Source organism: Vitis vinifera, chromosome 18 (assembly GCF_030704535.1).
Source record: "Vitis vinifera cultivar Pinot Noir 40024 chromosome 18, ASM3070453v1".
NCBI classification, from domain to species: domain Eukaryota; kingdom Viridiplantae; phylum Streptophyta; class Magnoliopsida; order Vitales; family Vitaceae; genus Vitis; species Vitis vinifera.
The window spans coordinates 1,819,817-1,843,371 of NC_081822.1; the positions used below are offsets into that span (position 1 = coordinate 1,819,817).

General features: G+C 32.3%; 1 protein-coding gene across 2 annotated transcripts; it reads left to right on the forward strand.

Moving 5' to 3' along the window:
- Positions 1-4,878: 4,878 nt before the first annotated feature.
- LOC100260765 (TOM1-like protein 4) lies at positions 4,879-16,444 on the forward strand. Of its 2 annotated transcripts, none has more exons than XM_002285858.4 (10): positions 4,879-5,069; positions 5,801-5,952; positions 7,624-7,702; positions 10,654-10,752; positions 10,857-10,970; positions 12,118-12,263; positions 12,518-12,599; positions 12,961-13,046; positions 13,160-13,351; positions 15,464-16,444. In XM_002285858.4, exons 2-10 carry the CDS (start codon positions 5,843-5,845, stop codon positions 16,098-16,100), a joined length of 1,545 nt encoding a protein of 514 aa, XP_002285894.1. In that variant the 5' UTR covers positions 4,879-5,069; positions 5,801-5,842; the 3' UTR covers positions 16,101-16,444. The 2 variants fall into 2 exon arrangements, with proteins under 2 accessions (XP_002285894.1, XP_010664147.1); XM_010665845.3 differs by having other exon boundaries at positions 4,935-5,203.
- Positions 16,445-23,555: the final 7,111 nt, after the last annotated feature.

Genomic DNA, 23,555 nt, shown 5'->3' on the forward strand with positions numbered 1-23,555 from the left:
GAATGGCTTGTCTACATGTGTTGGTCCACGTTCCCATTTCCACACTTGAATTATTTATTAAATACCGATAAATAAATGACCTTTTTTAAATACTTAATATTTTTTATTTGCTACCATCCCAGAAAATTCCATTGTAGGTGAACAGAGTCTGATCACAGTAGTTCTCCTGAGAGCTCTTGCAAAACTCACACTCGAGAGAAACTTGGGAACTAATCTCGGATGAGGGATGAGGGATGTTATCATGTTAGTTACCACCTTACCTTAATATGCCTGACGATGAATGAGTAGGGCCACCTTGAAGGTTCCACGTGACTTTCTTGGCAAACTATATACATGTCTTTAAGCCTTTGAGTACTCAAACGGTTCCTCAAAGTTGGAAATCTCGGCAGTGACCAGCCTTCTTTTAAAATGTACTTGTGACTTGTAGAAAAACAATATGATTGTTCTTTAATATATAATTTGCTGACCAGAACTGACCCAACATAAGCCCGTTTAGTCTGAGGGTCAGTTGGGTGGAGCCCATGAATAATATGGGCTGCCCAACTCAAGCTTCTCTTGAATGAACGCAATAAGATGGTTTGTAATTTTTAAATTGAGAACTACCTAAAATTTGAGATTTATTTAGAAAATCAAATAATATCAAACAGAATGTTCAATTTTGATTTTGCACTTAACAACTGTTTTTTTTTAAGTCATTTCCAATTTGAATTGGAAATTAAAATTTAATTTAAAATTGAAAAAATAATTTTATAAAGCAAACTTTTTTATTAGCTCTTTTAAATCTAACTAGGAAGTGTTTGCGTGTGATGCACTTGAGGTCATATGAAAAAAAATCCACTAAAAATGAATAAATATGTGTATTCCTTTTAAATCCTTTTATGAAACTAAGAAAATATTTAAAGTCAAATAATTGAATTAGACATAAAAAGAAATTAAAAAAAATGATTGGGTTGAAATATTATGGAATATGAATAAGGTTACACTTTTCCATACCAAAATTTTAGATAGTAAAATTATTTTTAAGATTGTTTTTTTTAAATTAAGTAAAATGAATATCGTAGTCTTTAACAATGATATGTACCAAAATTTATTTAGACACATTATCCATTGTTGATTCAAATTCATTGTAATTTTGACACAACAAAATATATAACTTTTACTCGTACTAAATTTATGAAAAGACAAAAGAAACTCTTTAAGAAATGTTTAATCTAATTTCAATTGAAAAAACCAATTTCATTTTCTTTTCACTAAAACGTTTAAGTTATAAATATTTGTCAAAAAATAATTTAATTAAACAAATTAAAAGTATTTATGAAAATACTAAATTTATAAAAGAAGTAACAAACTTTGATTCCAATAAACATTGGATTATAAAACAAAAAATCAAGATTCATGAAGAAAAAAAAATGTACACTTGAATACTAAATTGTATTACCTTTCAAATTTACCAAACACCTTAAATTTCAATCTTTCCCTAATAAACATGTAAACAAAATCATTAAGAACACCAAACGATAGTAACAATTGACTTAATTGTGTTTCCAAAAAACCCATTGAGTGCTAAAATAATAAATAAATAACATACATAATAAAAAAAATGCAAAGAATTAGGATGATATGATAAAAACCAAAACGTAAAAAATCTAATAACCCAAATGATCAATAACACAAGAGACACAACCCTAATAAATTAGAACACAAATAGCTGATTCATATAAATACCAAAAATGCGAGAAATTACTCCTATAACAATTGTACCATCATTAAAAAATATATATTTATTATAGATTTACTTAACCTGTTCTCTAAAACTTTTTGGAATTAAATCACAATCAACATTTTAAATTGTTAATTCTACAAATACAATTCATTTTCTTTAAACAAACGAGGGATAAACAATAATCTTTTTTCACTAATAAGCATATTATGATTCTTTGGTTTCCAAAATAAAAAATGGCATATATGAATATGGAGCATCACCACTCTTTGACCAACCCTCCAGATTATTTTTGTGAAACTCAATAACAATATATTTATCTAATCTAAATTTACAAAGAAAATATGGGTTCCAAGTAAAGACTGACAATGACTTCACTAGAAATTATGACAACAAATATGTCACCCTTATGCCCGTGAAAATATGGTCATCGCTCTTGAAATCACCATACAAATTGCTTGTTTTTTCTAAAATGCTTCACCACCACCATCATTCTCAATTTCACCTAAAACATTGCATTTCACCAAACCTTTGTTTTGTATATACTTTCATTGATCCAACCCTTCAAAAACCACGATTATAACTCCAAATACAGTCTTGAATTAATTGTCATTTATAGCGGAGAGAAACGTTACAATGACAATTTTACAAAGAAATCCTAAAGCTTGAAGAAAATGTTGTTGTGACCATGGAGAAGAGACAAAATAGAAAAAGGTTACATGGGTATTGAAAAAATGGGGCTTAGGCCCATCCTCAAGAGTCAAAAGGATTATGGGTTTTAAAAAGAATAACACCAATTAATATTAATAGGTTATGATAAATACATGTAATAAATAAATTAATAAGAGAAATTTTTGGAATTAAAATGTAAGTTGTTTGACATTTTTGGAATGAAAAATTTGACAAACACCTCACACTTTTTTATATTAGTGTTGATTATTGTACAAGTTTACTTCTACTTGTAACTTGGTCATTTGAATTGAAAATTATATGGTATTTAAGATATGATTTGAGGGAGTTTAATTGAAGTACAATTGAGATACTAGGTCTGCGTATAAATACCTCACCACTCCTCGTCACTTTTCATAAATCATTTAATAATTTCTTCTTCCAACCTTTATAATTTTTGAAGTGGTCAATTTCCAAAGAGAGCTTCTTCTTTTGAGGTGTATACTTTTCTCTTTTTTTTTTTTCCACCTATAAATTTATTCTTTGTCATCACTTTTTTAATAAATTAGATTTTCTTAAACCTAAATTGGTTTTCCAAGAATTGGTTTTGAAAAGTAGATGAGTTGTTTCAACATCTTGGAGGTTAAGGGAAAATTAGGTATTTAGTTTCAACAAAAATCAATTAAAACAATGCAACAAGAAAGAAAGGCGTGAAGTGGTTACCGGAGGTTGAGAACTAGAAGAATAGATCAATTTTGGCCTCAGCTTTATATTCAACGATTGCATCATGGGGTAGCTACGCAACTGAAATGAAGAATTTTTTTAACTTAGCCCGCTCCATGGACAATGGTTTGAGTAAGAAAGCAGAGAAATGATTCCATACTTTGACTCTTAAAAAAAAACAAACTTTTTTTTGACCTCCATATGTGTGACTTTGATTTAATTCTCACCATCTCAAAAGAATTTTCCCTTTTAGGGCCTAAGAGTATACTGTGTTGAATTTGAATTACAAGGCCTTCTTTAGTTAAATATTTTTAGTTTATAGTGTTGTATTTGGATCATTTTAAGAAGTACTTAGAGTTTGTTTGGAAATTGTTTTTTATATTTAAAAGTATATTTTGTAGAATTTTTTAGAAATTATTATGATGTTTTTAAAAATATTTCTAGTTGTTTTAACTTATTTTTTAGGGGTTATTTTATAAAATAATTATATAAATATGAAGAAATTGAAAATAATTGGACCGACACTTCTTGTTTAGATGTAAATAAAAAATATATTTTGGTTGTTTTTTTTAATATTGTATCATATAAAATAATAATTGTTTAAAAAATATTTCAAATGAGTGTATAAATATTTCAAAAATAAATATTTTTTTTTAAAATTTTTGTTGATAAGAAAAAAATTAATATAAGAAGGGGAAAAGTATATTTTCATATATTGATATAAAAAATTTATAAAAGAGAAATCAAGTTTATAAAATATAAATTTTAAGTAGTTATTTATTAATAATTAATATTTTATTTTATTTTATCAAATATATTATTTTTTAATCATTCATATATTACTTTTTAATGATATAAATATTAGTTTTGATCATTCTAAATACTACCTTTAACTCGTGAACGTATAAAACTTGAATTATTTTTTAATTATTTTTATATATTTTGTAATTACTTTTACCAATGAAAACATATATTTTTTTTATAAATTTTTTGATATACTTTTATTTATAAAACATTTTTCCTAATTTTTTGAGGCCCCTCCATTTATTTATTTATCTCTCTCTGCATGAATTCTAATCCCAAAGGAATCATTTGTCTTTTTATAAAATCCATGCCACCCAACGCCTTTTTTAATAGTTTATATTGTCTAAGATTCTCAATTCCAAGAGTATTTATTGATTAACATTTATCAAATAATTTATTTTGGTCTTACCCCTATTCATGACCCATAAATTACAACTATTGGACCCGTTTGAATAGCAATTTAAGAATTGAAAATTTTCGAAGATGATGAAATCATTATTATTATATAATTTAATTGGGATGGGATAATGTTGTACCAATTCTCTAATCTACTAGTCTAAACATCTTCCCTATATTCCAATGGGTCAAAGTTCAATTTTTATGACCACTGACAAATGGGTCGGACCCAGTCAACCTAGAACCCTAAATGATTCGTTGACTTCTACATTTTGGCCCAATAGTCAGGCCGCCTGCTTACACACCATTGGTGGGCCTTGGTCCGCCGTCCAAAACGCGTTTACGGCCCAAGTTTTTTCCCCTCAAAGGAAGAAAAGTCAAAACGGGAAACGAAATAAAACGGCAGAGTACAGTACCCAATTTGAAACCACGGTGACGAACCAATAGTGGCCATCTTTGTTTGGTTTAATTGATCTGTCGCGGAAAGTTTCCATCACCTGCAGTGAGTTTAGCCTTTCAGAAGGTTCCAAGAAAAATTGAAAACAAAAGGACACAGATGGAAAATAAAAGTCCAAGTTAATTGTCATCTAAAAAGGAAAAGAGAGTGCCCCAAACCAACCATAAAACAAATCAACCAAAAAAAAAAGAAAAAAAATTAAAAGGGTCTGCTCTCACAAAATGTCTTTCCCCATTGATATATAGTTTGGCCACATATACTCATCGGGTTGATTCTATTTGTATAGCGTGGGTTTGACAGGTAAGCTTCCTTAAGATCCTTCCTGACCATAGTCTTCAGGATTTCCCTTCTGATTCTTCTTTTTCTTTTTGATCGAACTTGGGGTTCTAGGGGTTTTTTTTTCTCCTCTTACAGGATCAAAATCTGCCAATTGGGTATTCCGAGTTCCTTTGCTTTTGATTACTTTTTTTTTTTTTTTTTATGATTCTTGGGGTTGTTGGGTTGGAATTCTTGTGGGGTTTTTGTTCGATTGGAGATGTTTGCATCTATTTGTTTCTAATTTGTTATTGTTGTTTTCCCAATGATTTTACTTTTGCCATTTCTTGTAAAAATTCTGCTGGATTGGGGTTTTATTGCTGACTTTTTTGAGGCTATGTTTGTTTGGGCTGAATTGGGTTGATTTGGCATTTCAGTTCTGGAAATTGAAAATTCTTGTTTTTATCGAGGTTTGGTCAATGGGATTCCAGTTTTGTTTCAAACCAATTGGTCTTCAAAGCAATCGAGCGGTTGAATTCGAAATGGGATTCCTATTCACATTTCAAGCCCCAACTCCATGAAACCTTTTTGGGTTGATGAGCTTGTGACAATTAATTGGGTTATTTTAGGGTAGTAATTTGAGAAAGTTGACTAGTAATAATCCGCTAACTGGTCCTTAATATTGATATTGTTTTTTTGTTTTTGGGATATTTTATTTTTCAGTTCTTATCACTGAATTATTTGGGATTGATTTTGTGGTGTGGTTGTGCTTTTAGGAAAATCAACAGTGGGGGCTTTAGGAAAAGGGGCAGATAGAGATGGCTAATAATGCAGCAGCATGTGTTGAAAGGGCAACGAGTGATATGTTGATTGGTCCAGACTGGGCAATAAACATCGAGCTATGTGATATCATTAACATGGATCCTGGGTATCATACTTTTGCTTTACCAGCTATTTTTTATTTATTTATTTTTAAATAGTGCGGGTTAAATAGTTGGGAATTCCTTTAAATATTAGTTTTGTTAGTATAATTGAGTATTCTTTTGGACTGAATTGCCTGCTTTACAGTTGACAATGCTTACAAGTTTCAGGGGGACTTTTTATGAATAGTTTGACTGTGCTGCACATGCTAGATGGGATTTGTCAGCCATAATAGACTTTGTAAAAATTAAAATGATGTAAATCAAAGCAACCGATTTCTAGTTTTTCCCAACAAGTTTCTAGTTGTACATGTACATAACGGTCAATGTCCTGCTTGCATATCCGTGCTAACAACACTGCAAATCATCACTCTGAGGTTCATCCAAGGATGCCATCCCTCTTTGTCCTCAGATATTGAGTCCTTTCACTTTAATTGTGTAATCTGTTCTAGTTATTGTTAACTCTCTTAACTTTTTCCTCATATGGATGAATTAATTTCTTAAATCATTAGACATTCATCAGAATCAATGTCGTTTGTTATATTCTAGCATTGACTACATTCATTCACCTGATTATTTCTAAGCTAATGATAGCCAACAAATGTGTTTCGGGGTCCCAAATTTGTAACATCTTGCTCTCATGCTTTCTTAATCATGATGGATATGTTTCTGCTGCCTTAAATAGTATATCAATGGTCTGTAACCACCACAGTTTAAGAATTTGAATTTGGATCGTTAAATGGCTCTTCATAACCTGGTTTCTGAAGTTGCCATCTTCTGGTGAGTGGATTTGTATTTTTTCATATCAATCATAAATTAAAACAGTACAATAGCTAGTTGTGCATTTGTATCTTTTATGAGAATCTTAACCTTAAACAGCAGAATAGCCAGTTATTTGCTGACATTGATGTCAGATTTACAATTTCATGATAAGGTAGTTGCCAATATTTTTTTTAGTTGAATTTATGAACATCGTGTGGTGCTCATTCTTTTGAATGATATACTGAAACCAAGAGTATACGCATTATACATTAGTCAGGTTTCAAGGTCTGCAGAAACTGCAGTGGTCCTCAAATCATTGTTTTTGTTTCAGAGGGCAAATATGCTATTGATTGATTTATCGAAAAATTGCTCACACACTTCCAATTTTAACATATATAGAGGCATATCCGGCAGCCGGTGGCTGGCCAATTGTGGCTACAGTCTGAAACATGAAGGAATCGGTTTGTCAGTTGGACCATTGGTTGGAGGAGTTAGGGACACTTGTCTCTGATGATTTTGTAGCCTTTTGTTGCTAAAGGCATTTAACCCTCTCCACAAGCCTATATATCAGGAAGCTGAGTGGCTGGCCAATCATGGTTATAATCTGAAACATGAAGGAATTGGTTTGTCGGTTAGACCTTCAGTCAGAGGAGTTAGGGACACTTGTCTCTGATGATTCTTAGCTTGCTGTTTCTGAAGGCATTTAACCCTCTCCAGAAGCCTTTCATCTTTTATTTGTTAATCACCTGTGGTTGTTTCAAGTGTTTGTGTTCATTTTTGGTACTGGAAGTAACATGTTTTGGATTCTATTTTTCTAAAGGTCTCACTCCTATTTTGTTTCCCCTCCATCTCAACTGCATTGTATTGATTTCAATACTTTATGTTCTCCTTGTCCATGAATTGGATTGAAATTGCAGGCAAGCAAAGGATGCCCTGAAGATACTCAAGAAGCGCCTGGGGAGTAAAAATCCTAAGATACAACTTCTTGCTCTGTTTGTGAGTATTTCTCTTTTCTTCTACACTCCCTAGATATGGATGTTGTTCTTGTTCTTATTAATCATGATTGTATAATAAAACATATTATAATAGCACTTGATTTTTCAATATGCATGTTTTTCTTATAACTTGTGAGGTTTGCTCAATGTTAACATATTAAATGGTGTATATGACAAGACTCTAGTTGGTCATCATGTCTTAAAAGAAGTCATGGAAAATAGAGAGGACAATAAAATTGATAGTAAATGAAAACATAATTTTGGAATTTTATCATACAACTTCCTTATTTTGTATTCTAATTGTAATACAATTCTACTCATACTAACTTGGGTTGTCATCACACTTCTTCCACTCCTTTTGTTCTGTTGATGTCTAACCACCTATATAATGTGTTAAAATGTTGAATATAACTAGAATCCTTATTTTTTAAGTGTGTTTACAGTAAAAATGGTTGGAATCCTTACATCTAGTAAGGTATTAAGCAGGTGACAGGTCTGAAGATGCATTATAAGGAACTTCTATTAGCCAAATACGTAATCACTCTTTTGGATAGGTTGGATATTAAAATTAGTTTTGCATCATTCCCTCATTTCAAGCCCACACAAGATGAACCTTCTGACTACTAATCGTATAACATTGCAATAGCATAACAACCATCTAACATTATTTTCTGACACATTTAAAGCATTATTCTTTTAATAAACCATCTTAATGTTCACTATTGAGCACGAGAGTTGATTTATGTTACCAGTGATCGGTTGGTGAATATGTGCTTAACATAACAATGTTTTCATCTCTGACATGCTTACTACAGAAATGATGTTTTCTTCATGCATGAGAGTTGATTTATATTTCTTCATGCTGAAACTGCATTATGCTAACCATTCAAAAATAGCAGAGAACATCAAGCTCTGCCTCTGATAATTGAGCTTCCTTAAATAGTTTGGGATCCATATGAGTAAGTATAAGGGCATAGCATGTTGAGAACACACTCAAGCCACAATTCAGACAATCTATGCAATTGTTTATCAGTAACAAGCATCAAAGGAAGTTTAAGTAAGCATGACATCAAACACGACTTTATAGGCAAATTAAGAATTCCTGAGCCAAGAGGGGGTGCAACCTAGATACACTAGAAGATGTAAGTAACACTATTAACAAAAGAAATATAGAAAAAAAATTAATAACAGATAACCTTTACTCCTATGATTAATAAATATAAGAAAGATAAAATTAGTGACCTCTAGAGGGATCCTCACCCAAGCAAACATAAGTTTAAGAGGAAAAACTTTATAGTCCATATCTGAGCATTACACACCATTGAAAGTTTTCAGCTCTTCCTGAACTCACCAAAACAAGCTCAAAGGGATACACTTCCCACTTTCTTGACATAATTGCTATGCTTGTTTGGCAAACGACACCCCTTTGCTTGTTTTGGTGCATTTGGAAAGAGTGAAATCACAGAATCTTAAGGGAGAAGAATTTGCAGATCAGAGTTTAAAGGAGAGTTCCATTAATTCCCTTGGTCGAAATCTTCGTTAGATGCGGGAAACTTGTCATTGTTGACCTTCATAGATAGCCTTAGCTGCAGATAGCTTGGTTTGAGGCTGATTATTTTGTAGATACAAATTGGTATTTTTTATTTTGTTTTTTGTGTATACTTCCTATATACTTAGGGTGCGCCCCCTTTTATTGGCGCTATTCCAATATATTCTTTGATTGCTTATAAATAATCTAGGCATGGTGTCCTTAGGGAAAAATCAAAGAAATGCCAAAAATAGAAAAGAAGAAAGACCACAAACTTGACAAGAACCCTGCTCCTCATAAATTAATTAGTTGTAAGAATTCTCTCTCACATTGCTTTCCAAACAAAGAAAGCGATCTTGGAGCACAAATATTAATATCAACACCTGTTAAAAGATATTTGTCAATGTGTTGCTTCATTTGCTGTCTTGCTTTTCATGATACTTACTTAACTCATGCCAAACCTTTGAGAAGTCATACTTGACCTGTAAATCATCCAGATGCTTTTAGGTTTACACCTTAAGAAGGGTTCGTCTTTACTCTTAAGTAGGCTCTCTTAAGTAGGCTCATGCTTCTAGGTGCCAGGCACTCATGAAGCAAATTCCTCATTTCTTGAGGTTCACCTTGTGTCTAAAATGGGACTTGAGAATGGCAAGGTAGTTGCTTTGCATCTATGACGGCTTACATTGGGTTTAGTTAAACAGAGATTTAGGGACCAATACATCTAGTTGCATTCATTCTACTTATAAAGGCTATTTTCCTTTGCACTTAAGTTGTCACTCCCAGGCCTATTTATTGTTCTTTTTTACATGAACTGTTTCTTTCCCTCCTTCATAGGCCCCTTTTGGTGTGTCATTCAGAGGCCAGATTTAGCCCTATTTGAGAAACAAGGATTTATCATGCAAAATAAATAAAAGAAAAAAAGTTTAAAGGGAATTTAAAAGTATTAGCCTTGTATGCATTCTTACTTGCTTCTTGTCAACTGTTTGTTGTAATTCACTTAGTTGATGAAACGATGACTGAACCCATGTTATGCATGGCTTTCATGATTTTTGTAATTGTGGACTTCATGAACATCTCAATATGGTCCTTAAATTTTGAAGAAAACATTGTACTGAAAATAAATCTAAGAACTGTGTAAAATACTTAATCTAAGAATTGTCTGAGAATTGTGTAAAATTTTTAAAATGTACTGCATCAAAGTTGGCCTTATGGTTTTCTCTCTGTTCTAGCTTTCTTGTTGCTAAGACCAAATCAATTGTACTGACAATAGCTGGATTATTGTCTGTTTTCATGTTGTTTTTTCCCCTTGTTTTTGACTTTTTAGCATTTCAATTGTACATATTCCATGTTGTTATCTTACCATTTGCAGATACAGAGAATAATTGCTGTCTTAAGTTGTTCTATTTTGGAATTTTCTAATATAGGTATTGGAGACTCTCAGCAAAAATTGCGGGGAGAATGTGTTTCAGCAGATTGTTGAGCGTGATATCTTACATGAGATGGTCAAAATAGTAAAGAAGAAGGTGCCTAATTTCATCCTGGCTTGTTTTATGTATATATATATATATCATGGCTTGTTGTTTTCATTCTCATATTAGTTTATTTTTATCTATGTTCAAATCTGCAGCCAGACTTGAATGTAAGGGAAAAGATTCTAATTTTGATAGATACGTGGCAAGAAGCTTTTGGGGGACCTAGGGGAAGATATCCCCAATACTATGCTGCATATAATGAACTGACGGTAATTTCTTTGATTATCTTACTTTTTTTCCTCTTGTTTAGTTAACATCTGTTTCTATTGAGAACTACTCTACAATAATATTTCTATGTTTGGAAGGGAGTCATCCATTTGTTGTACCTGAAGGTAAAACACAAATACTGGGGAAATAAATGAAGATAATGCATAATGCTCACTGTATGTGTGCAATGTGGTTGTATAGTTTTGAATTTGGTGGGTAAGTTCTGTTGGCTGTTGTGGCACAGTGCTGGGTCTTTCAGGTTAAATCTCCCTGTTGGTGTGTGTGTGTGTGTTGTGTGTAGAGTCGTCTGGTTTTATTCTATTTCAGGTTGGTGTTGCAGATAGTATTTCAATCGATGAAACAAATCCCATTCAGTTGTAATGTTGGATAAAGTTCACTGATTCTTGTTCTGGTTCTATGACTATTTACAGATGGCAATAAGGAGTGTGATTTGATACTCAACGATTAAGTTACTAGTTTGTATAGGACATTCTGATTAATCTTTTCTGACAATATAAACATGTGTCTGTTGTATTAATAAAGGAAGTGATGAAATGCTGACTGGGTAATGAAATCTTACTAGGGTTCCTGACTCATTGCCTTGTCCTTCGCTATGAGCCAGGCATTCTTAATTGTGTTATTGCAAAATCCTTTTGGCATTTAATTTTTTTGGCTGGTCCACTTTTTATGTCTTCGGATTCTATTTTAATAAGTTATCTCTGAACTTGCATATGTTTTCTTTTGACAGTGTCACTCACTGCAAGTTCTGTCAATTTGCATTCATAGTGTGGTATTTCAGTACATTTCTTCTCTTTTTATGGCTCAGATGGTTAAGCGCGTCTTGGGTTGTGCTCCTGACCTGGATTCTAGTTTTTCATGGAGCTTTAACACTACCTTCACCTGCCTTCATGTGTGGTTCATAAAAATAAAAAAATAAAAAAGAAAGAGAGAGAACCATGATGGACATTTATATCCTGGGTCTTGAATGGCTATTCCAATTTCTAATTTTTTTTTGATGAAATTTCTTAACTGCTATATTCATGCAATACATATTTATTCCAAAAAATTATTGGACAACACGTATGTTACTGTATGTTCTCTATGATTTTTTGGAAATGAAATTTGATTACCTAGTCTGATAATTGACAGTCGGCTGGAGTAGAATTTCCACCCCGAGCAGAGAACAGTGTCCCATTGTTTACTCCACCCCAAACCCAGCCAATAATTCACCCTACTTCAGTCTACGATGATGCAGCTGTTCAAGCCTCTCTTCAGTCTGATTCTTCTGGCCTCAGGTACTGTTATGAAAAATGTTGTGTATCCTATTTGTTTCCTGCCCTGCTCAGAAATGTTCTTCCAGCTTCAAGTACTCACATTTAGTTGGCTTCCCCTTCATATGTTTCTCTATGGGCTCCCTTTAAATGATGCATGTTCTCTTTTGCTGTTATTTTGTGTGTTCTATATGCTTGCTCTACCCCTAGCAAATGTAAATTCAATGGTCAATCAATATATAAGTGTCACCAAACCAAATTTCAATTTTTTAATGCAGCTTGCTAGAGATGCAAAATGCTCAGGGACTCGCAGATGTATTAATGGAAATGCTTGGTGCTGTGGATCCACGGAAGCCAGAGGTAGTTATTTTGTCTTCTGTCCCATTTAAAGGATCATGAAACAGCTTCATGTAGCCAGTTCCATTCTGAACTTAGACAAGTTGCTTGCACCATATGGCTTTAAAGAAAATAAGAAAAATGAACAGGTATTAAGAAGAAAATATGAAACATGAAACATGAAACATGTATTCAGAAGAATGGACAGAATAGAAGTCGAAGAACTCCTTACCTAAACCTTTATAGACCATGACATATGGATTTTGAAAATGCTAGTTTAGACATGTTTCAAACCTCTCCTCTTATTGGAGTCTTATTTCTCCAAGATAAAATTTATTTAGCCTAGTGATTAATTACATTGAATTCTTTCTTCATATCTTGGCAGAGTGTGAAGGACGAAGTGATTGTTGACCTTGTTGACCAGTGCCGCAATTACCAAAAGCGTGTCATGCTTCTTGTGAATGATACTGTGTACGATTTTACTCTTTTTTTTCTTTCTTTCTTTTTTTTTCTTTTCCCTTTGCAGTCTTTCTTTATTTTGAACTTGAATTGATGATACTGATAAGGTGGTTGCTTTTCTTTAGAGATGAGGAACTTCTATGTCAGGGATTGGCATTGAATGATAACTTGCAGCGTGTGTTGCGCAAGCATGATGATATAGCTAAAGGTGCTCCTGCTGTGGCAGTAGGAACAACAGAATCTTCTGCTCCTGTACTTGTGAACGTGACTCATGAGGATGATGAATCAGAAGATGATTTTGCCCAGTTAGCCCACAGGTGACTGTTATTTTATTAGATTTAATTTTTCTCTTCCTTTCAATTTTTCATTGTATTCTCTTCCATTGGCTTATCATTTTTTATTTCCACTAAGCTTACAATTTATGTATGTATGACTATTGTCACGGACTTAGTCGTTCACTAAGCTCGTATGACACTTAGGCAAGTCAAGACGCTTGATCTTACTAAGTCAGCCTTGCTCCCCCAATGCTTAGCTTGCTCGGCTAAGACACTCGCGACTCGAAAACTTAAGAAGCTTAGTAGGCAACTCCTTAAAGAATGGAAGCTCTTTATTACTCAAAGAAGCCTTTACAAGTGCTTGAAAGCTCACTTGCTTGGTGTCTTGGCCAAATGAGGCCCTCACCTATTTATAGGCACCAAGGGAACTCTCTGGAACCTTGGAGGGTTTCTTACAATTCAAGTATATTCTAGAATGTCCTACATCATTCTAGGTACAAGCCTATGTACAAGTATATACAAGAGACTTCTGGAATTCTCTAGAAAGCCCTAGACTCCTCTCATGCCTTCTACCATAGTGTAGAATTGTGTGAATTCCTCCAGGCTTCTCTAGAACCTTCCACACTCTTCCCACTCTAGGAGTCTCCAGAGGCTTCCTGACTCTATATAAGGCCATGAGGAGGCTTATTTGAATCAGCTTGTGACACTATGGTCACATTTACTACATGCGAATAAATGACTGCAGTGTAGCTCTTGAGTTTCTGAATTTTGCATTCTCTGATCACCATTGAATTACTTTATCAAGGAAGTATAGGGGAGGTTTTGTCTGTGAAATTCAATTGTTGTTATGACACAATTTGATGATATGAAGATTTGGCACTTCTGCCAGAATCATCCTGAAGAACAAATGTTTTTAAATCATCAAACAAAATGGATTTTCATCTGACCTTGCTTGCATATAAAATTTGGGTTGTCTTGTTGAAAGGTGGGTGTTTCTAGTATATGATATTACCAGTATTCCCCTTTTATACTAATTTTGTAATTTTGTAAAATGAAATAATAGTGATCCTGCTTTTCTGGATTACATTATTGGGCAATCAGTAGACATTTCAAGTATATAAGGTTTTGAAGACTGGAAAAGGTAAAAGCAGAAGATAGGCATTCTTGGGGGCCTAGTATTTCATTGGATGATATTGAGAGTGTATATTGTTTTGGTATGTAACATGCTAACATGAAGACCTAAGTGTGAGGAAGTGCTTGGTAAAGGTTGAAGTATTCTATATTGATGAGGACAAATCCATCTAGAACGTGCTGAATACATCAGTGATGGTGATAAACCTGACATTTATCACGACTGCATTTCTGAATGATAGTTTATACATTCAAAGGTTAGGTTAGTGACAGTGGAGTTACAGTTAATTTCCATGGGTATCTGAGCTGCCCAAAATATCTGAAGATGCATGTTTTAACAGAAGATACAACCTTGGTGCAGCTGGCTGAATGGGATATTGATGGCTGAATTAATTTCTCTTGAGCATTCACAGGATTAAACTTACACTCAAAAATAAAATATGAAATCAGTTACTTAGATCAGAAGTGTTTCTAAACATGAATGAATATAAAGCATGTTTACATTATTAGAGAATTGATCCATCTGTTTCGAACACAACATTCATCAGTCTTTATTACTTAGTTTCCTGTTATTCTAGGATTTCATGAACTTTGAACTTCAGCTTAGTCATTCCTGAAATGGAATTTATTTTTTGAAGTTTATGTCAATTCAAGTTTGAAACCTGGCTCACTTCAAAAGTTATGATGGATTCATGGAATCTGATGGGATTGGAAAACCATGTAATAGAAAAGCATTAAGGTTTCTAGACCTTATCACTCAAGAAACACAAAAATATTTGAAAATGAATGAATGTTTAAACTGTTGTATATTGAATCCACTGTTTTCTCAACTTTAATGGTGATCTTCAAATTGTGCTACTGCTACAAATAAGGGGATGCTTTTTTATCTCATCATGTTTGATAAATTTGCAGTTCTTCGAGTATCTTGTCACGTTTGACAAATTCACAGGTCTAATGTCTCTCTCTCTCTCTCTCCCCCTGTGTCTCTCTTACTAACAAGTTCATGTGATGATGTTATTACAGGTCACAGGGCAGGAAATCAGCCAATGCAAAGCCTGAACCACTGCGAGTCAGCCCACTTATTCCTCCTCCGCCCTCATCAAAGAAGCCAACTAGTGCAGATTCCAGCATGATTGATTATCTCAGTGGTGATGTCTATAAGTCTAAGCCTGAAAGATCCCCTGAAACATCAGAACCCACGCCCTATGCTGTCCCATCGCATTCTAACAGTACAAACTCCACCTCTCCATGGACGCCAGCATTATCTTCCTCATCCCCCCCCTCTCATTTCATAAATCCTACTGCATCACCCATGTTCACTGCACATCCCGTGTATGATGAACCAGCTCCAATGTCAAAATCTGCCGATCCACTACCCTCTGCTCCTTGGGATGCCCCCTCTCCGAACAGCATTCCCCCCCCACCTTCCAAGTATAACCAGAGACAACAGTTCTTTGAGCAACAACATGCTTCTCTGGGAAGCCCATATTCAAGTAGTGGATCCTCCTCTGACAGTTTAGTGGGACAGACCCAGAATCTGTCAATTAACTCCTCGTCCACCACGAAACAAGTGAAGCAGGAGGATGCCCTGTTCAAAGATCTGGTTGATTTTGCAAAAGCCAAGTCTTCTTCATCATCCAAGCCCAATAGATCATTTTGAGTGGGCGGTTTGTGTGGCGAGCATGGATTATATATGGTGGTACAGTTTTATGAATACTGTTAGTTCCTCCGGATTTACATCAGATCATGAGACTAGTTGTTATTGAATAAACATGGATGGGGAATTTGGTTTTAGGGTTTGCCCATGCTGCTTAGCACTCTGCAGGTTACCTTTCGAGATTTGGGACATATTTCTGTTCATCTTCCACCATTCATTTGCTTGTGGCGCTGAGCCTGAGAGGAGTTGTTGGTGAACCCCATATTGGTATAAATAGGAGTTTATGGGTGTATTATATGTGTTGTGTTTGATTATTAAATAGCGCCTGGTTGAGGTTTCTGTTTGAATTGTTGGACCTTCCTTTCATTATTTTCACCTTTTCTTTTCTTTTCTTTTCCTTTCCTTTCTTTTCTTTTCTTTTCTTTTCTTTTCTTCACCAGATTTGTATTTCTCTCTATCAAACCTATATTTACCTTTAGTTAGGAACTTAGGAGACGAATCAGTTGTGTATTTTCAGACATTATATTTTATATTTCATATTCACACCTTTTAAAAATATAATGTTTGTAAATATGCAACTTGGAATAGAAGGAACATGTTGAAAATTGTGTTGAATTTATGTAGCTAAAATATGTTTGGTGTCATCTTAGGATAATGCAATTATTAAAGTATGAAAATGATTTATTTTACAAATTTTATTTTATATTCATGAAGCCACATATTTTAAATATTATATGCATGATATCTTAATTAATAAAAGTATCAATTAATATAAAATATTATATGCATGGTATTTTAAAAATAATTAAAATAAATTAGTTGTAACAAAAATAAAAATCTTAAATAATTCAAGAAACTAAGGAAAAAAAAGTTTAAAATCAATTATTAAGGTATTTGGATGCACTCTTTTTTGTTTAAAAATAGCAATATTTTAAAAATCGGAATGGTTATTAAATTTATGGCTTATTGCTTTATGGTTCTTATTGCTCAATGGTTGATCCGATGATTGAACCAATGATGTCATAAATATATTATTTATATTTTATTAAAATTAAAAATTATTTTAATAAATATATATATAAAGTTATTTTATGTTATATTGAATTTTTAAAATAATATACATATTTTACTTTTTACTTTTACCATTTTTAGCAAATTCAAATAAACCAAACCAGGTTTGAACTAAATCAGATCAAGGTGTAGTCAATGGTTTGATCAGCTGATCTGATTTTTTAAAACATTGAAAAGTAGTAATAATTATAATTTTTATAAAAATATGATGATTTTTCTTTTTTATAAGAATTACTATATTTTATATAAAAAAATTATTATTATTTCCTATTTTTAAAAATAAAAAAAATAAAAAGCATTTTCAAACTAACATAAATCATTGTTTTTTTACAAATTACTTATGAAAATTAAATATATAAATCTAATTAAAAATTGTATTTCAATCTCTTCAAATTTTTCATTATTGTTGCAATCAATAAAAATGTTATTAATAATTGTTTTGTATTGGAAAAAGATGCCGAGCGGTCTTTAAAATGGAAATTTATGATTTTAAAACCCCAAAAGGTAATGTAATGATGCAATCACGTTCACAATGGTTTATTTGCATACTAATAGAAAAAAAAATAGAAAAAAAAAGATGAAAAGTTCTTTTATGGTGCATTACCCTTTTTTTTTTTCCTTCTGGCAATATAAATAAGAAATTTTCAAAGCCCTCTGGTGTTTAAAGTAGTTCTTACCAATCAATTAATTAAATCCTATTTATAATTTTAATTTTATAGTATTAAACAATTAACCACAAAAGGTTTCATTTAGAAGAAATTCAATTTCAACTCAAAATGGAATCCATATGCTTGTTATAAATTACAATAGAGTTTTTTATATTGAAATTTTAAATTTTATTATATTAAATAACTAATAATAAAAGGGTTTTAATTTAAAATAAGTTTTTAGTACTAAAAATCATTATTAAATTATTTATTTAATAAAAAGAAAAAAAATAACTTATAAAATTTTAAAATTCATTGATGGTGTTAACTTAGTAGTTTGTACTAAACAAATCAACTATTTTTGGATAATTTTTAATTTTAAGTGGTTTAAATTTTGTATTATCAAACATATTTCAAAAATATGGTCCATTTATCTTTTTTTTTTTTAATTAATTGGTTAAAATGATGAAACAATCCTCATATTTGTAAATTTAAGATTTTTCATATTTTTATTTGAAAAGTAACTCATTTTTTATATAAATGTCTTTAACTATTTTAAGTATTTATATGTAAGTTTTGAAAGAAATTGTTATCTTTAAGAGAAAATAATGAAGACATTTTTGTCAAAATATTGTCAAAAAATAATAAATAATTAGATTTTCAAAATTGAGTTTTGAAATGCCCTTTTAACCAAGTAACCCATTTTTTATTTTTTATTTTCACTTTTTAGGTATTGACTCTTTGAATGATCAAAGAATTGATGAGTCTTACAATAACAGTAATAAAAATAATTGTCTTTTGATTTAGGATTGGATGATGACTTTTGATATGATAATAAAAATTGTCTTTTCAACACTGTAGAAACCTAACAAATTTTCATCATATGCAAGTTATTTATCAAATCATAGATTTCAAATTAAACTTTTTTTAAGTGAAAGGTATTGGAATCATCCTTAAAGAAGTTGCTAAGTAATTAAACTTTTTCTTGTCAACACTTAACTCAAATTTATCTTTTGTTTGATACATTCCCATGTTAATTATTTAGAACTTCTAAGGACTTTGTCCTTTTCAATGATTTTTTTTATTTATATGTGTGCTGCTTAATTTATTTAAAATAAGGGCATCTTATTATGTACTTTTGGACAAGAAAATTCCAACCATATGTATATTAGGATAAGATTCTTTTCAACTTTATGAAAATTGCACCTTTTTATTTTTTTTTTACCTTTTTCTTAAAAGAAAGAATCATTAATTCAAATTACTAAATAAATTAGCATGCATTGGGACAAGCCACATTAGGACGTGTTTGGTGATTATTTTCAAAAATAGTTTTTAAAAACTATTTTATAATATTTTATTAAATAAAATTTTAACTTATTTTTAATATTTTTAAATATATTTTAAAAGTAATTTTTATATCTATTATTTTATTTGTGAGCATTTTACATGATTGTATAATTATTTTTTTAAATAATTTTTACAAAATAAGTGAAAACAATAAAAAATAATTAAAAGATATTTTGTGAAAATACCATATTTTTCATTTTAAGAGGGAAAACAGTTTTTAGTTGTTAAATGTGTTTACTTGATTTTTTATTTTGAAAAATAAAAAATTATTATGGAAAGAGGTGTCAAACATACCCTTACCATCGAATCCTTGTTTTAGCTCCAATCTTAAAGCTAGAATTTTCAGATAGATTTGAAAGAATGGGTGACTAATTTATAAAATCATATGATTGCATCAGGGAAAGAACTAGAAAAAGGAGAAAAAATGGAAAGAATTTAAATTTTTTTATTTAACTTATAGAAAATATTTAAAATTTAAAATTTTCAAATGTTCATTGTTTATGCAGAATAGGTATAAAAATCTAGTAAGAGAATAACAAGTGTATTAAAATTGAACTTTTTTCTTTTTAATTTTTTTCTGTTTTTCCTCTCATTTATTCTTGGTTTCTCTCCCTCCAACAAACTTCTGCAACCCAAACGAAGCCGAAAGATCTACACCATGGGAACAACAGTATATATCAGCAGAAAGACACAACAAAGAAAATAACAGAAGATGAAACTAAGAAGTATTTTCATTCATAAGCTGAGATCAAAAGATATCATGGAACACCTTCCCAGATTAATTATGCAATGATACATGACCATCTCCAACCCCCACATAATTCATTTATTTACATACTTCATGTCATAGTGGAAGACGAAGAAGAAGAAGAAGAGACCTCTTGTGAGGATTACTTAATTAGCTAGCTAGCCAGCAGACATGGAAATCAAACAGCAGCTCCAACATTCTTCAGACCAACTTATAAAAGCAAGAGAGAAATGAGAATGCACTTATAGTATCATTAAGCATGCAAATAGATATTTATATATATGAAGATGACTGACTGTGGGTGGAGTTGGTGAGAAAATAATGAATGAAACTCTGCGTCCCCATCTTCAATTGTTTGTACAACAGGGCCAGTATCCTCCTCTTGATGCCTCCCCTAACCGGAACTATGGCCCTATGGTCGCCGGTCGCAGCTGCGGCCAGCCCAATTCGCAGCACCGTCATCGGTGTCTTCTCAACCTCCATCATCATGATCTTCTTCATCATGATATATGTATATGTCACTCCACCGTCCACACCAACCAACCTTCTAGTTCTAACAGAGAGTTACTTTGCATGAGAAAATGTTGTTTTATGGAGAGTATTTATATATACATGGGGGGGATGGGAATGGGTGAGAGAAGGAACCTTCGTGCCACTTTCGTACCCACTTCTACAATTATGTTTTTTTGTGCGCACAACTGCATGAGGGAAGCTGCGAGTGATTCACGTACGCTTCAAGATTAACTAGAGTATCCTGCGCCACTACATGTTAATAAGCTGGTATTTTTTGAACTCATGCACGACTGTAGTGACTTTTTATTATTAGAAGTATTAATTGATCCAATTTGTAGGGTCATATATATTGAAATATGCAACGATTCGAGTGATTTATGATGATTAGTGGCCCACGTCTTATTACATGGGGGTGGTCCAATTTGTGGGGCTCCATCCTAAGCTGTGTAAGATTGAAGCATTGACTTTGTTTTTTTTGTCGGTTGAAGCAAACGAAGGGGTCCTAGCCAACTATAATAATTGGGATGCTAGCTAGCTCTTATTTGATAGCGTAAATTTTGAAATACAGCAATGCTGCTGTTATAATTTTTTTTTTAAAACCTTTTTTCCTTATTAATTTCACTCCTATTAAAAATAAAAACCCTTATTTTTTTCAAAATTTTCATGATCCAAACAGAGTGTAAAAAAATATGCATTTATTCAGGATGTTTCATATTTTGTTATCAAAGTGTGCCCCGCATTTGATTTTGGTCCGAATCTAAACATCTTCAATAAAATGAGATTGGAGGTTTAAAAGAACCTTTTCGAGGGAACAAAACAAGAGAAAATGTTTACATTCCAAATATTAATTTTTGTATTTGCACAACTTTTCCAAAAAAGATATATAATTAAAATTTGTCCTATTGGAATTAGTAGTCTGGTGGCTTTTATAATTGTCAAGCCCAACCTCTAGCCTTGGATTTATTGAAAATCTTTCATTTGGTCAATTATTTTGCATGAGTGCAAAATTGAAAAGTACACCTCCCATATGGCTGTTCTTTACTTACAAACCCAAATAAAACATTATTATAATTTGTTAAATAATTCACAAGTAAAAAATATTTTAAATATTTTATTAATTTACCTTATTGATAGAGTACCCCATAACATGTAGTGTAATCTCTATAAAAGAAAATTCCCAAAAAAGAAAAAGAAAGCGATGAAAGTGCTAGACGTGAATGGTATGTATTATTGTTACAGACAGAGTCTGCTATCATTCAAAGTTGTCTCTTGTTCTACAGTTAAGAAGCCTGTACTCGTGTCAGTACCAGCTCCGCTTGTTTGGATGGAAAACGAAGGAAGAAGAGAAAAGGAAAAATCAAGAGACGTAATCATAGCCTTGCTGGCTGTTGACTAATGCTGCATGTCATTTGGGTGGTTATATCACCAAGAAAAGAATTTAATAGGATATTCAATAAAGTCTTCTATTTTTTTTAGCTAATCTTATATTGATAATTGTTACATCAAAAGTATACCTCCACTGATCTAGCAATATTCTCAAACCCATTTTCCCAATTTAAATACATTTTTAGATATGAAATAAAACCCAAATTCAATAATTCAGTCCCTCCACATGCATACAAAGATTGGCAGTGTTACAAGGATTGGAATTAGGCCTATAGTCCAATAAATACAACCTTATATAAATCCAACAGCTGAAACACGAGCTCGAAAGAGACTATTTGTGAATGAGATTGTACTGCAGATAAGAAGCATATGTGGTCCTTGACACACACCTATTCTGCAAACATATACAAAGAAAAGCTCACCACTGTCTGAATAATTAAGCACCTGGTCTCCAAGAGGATGAAACTGAAGTAACAAGAACACAGCATCAGAAGAGTAGTAACTGGGATATATAGCACAGTTGCTAACGAAAAACTTAAGTTCATGACCAGAGGCTAGGGTTCGTCACAGTTGCAAACAAAAAGACGAGCTATCCTTCCAGCAATGAGTTTAAACTTAAAAATGAAACTCGTGAATATCTGACGTTTGATGCTTCCCCTGACTGGTGGGGTGATGCCCTTTTCGATCCTTTTGAGCTCCACGCCATGTGGGGCCTTTCTGAACCTGTTGCAGTCTATTATCTTCTCCATTTCTTCAGTTTCAGCACTCTAGGTAAACGGAAACGGAGAGTATTGGTGATGAAAACAAAGAGGCACAAATGCATGAATGAAATACTGAATTATTTATAAACCGAAAAAGGAGGAGTAATTAAGAAAGGTAGCTGTTCTGGACAAAACTGTTGAGGTTGACGAAGACATAATGCAAATTAATTGGCACTATGTCTTTGTATTACAAAATAATTCCAGTCTTTATCAACGTTACTCTAGTCATCCTTTGAACTAATTAATGGAAATATACACGCACTTTCCAGCAACACTAGCTACTACAGTAAAAGAACTAAATAGATAATAACCACATCTATCTGATCAGAAGACCATTCATTGGATATTCCTCTTCTCTTTTTTTTTCCATTTTTTTTTTTCATGTGTGAAGGCGGCTGTGAATTCTAAAGGATATAATATGATTTGTTTGCATGAAGCTCGAGCCATCATCTTTGGCCTCCGAAACCATTTTAACTTGTAGTTTGGATAAAGAGAATATTAATGTTCTACCAGTAATTAACTAACACAAAGCTTGGCTAGATTATCAGTACGGGTGCATGGTGTCGCTGTCCATAGCCGGCCACAAGAATTTTGCTATTCTACCATTTACTTTGTTCCTGTAAGGACTTCCATGGATCAAAAGCTTGCCCAGAAAAGAATGGACTTGCAAAAGGTATATTCATTTGATTTAGGTAAAAATAAATATGAAAAAAAAGGAGTTTGTTTTTCCGACCTATTAAGACACGTGAACATTTATTGGGTTAGCAGGACTTGCAAAACAGCTAGCATGCTCATTTAAACTTTATGACTTCCACAAATGCATACCCCCTTTCTCATGAATATAATGATAATAACGTCTCAAGTTTTTGGAAAAAAATCCAACCAAAAGATGCTCGTCCGCGTTACTTTCCCGTGTACTTGGAAAGTTGGAATACCACCTCCTCCATCCTCATGAGTCTCCATCAAATCTATATATTTTTTTTTT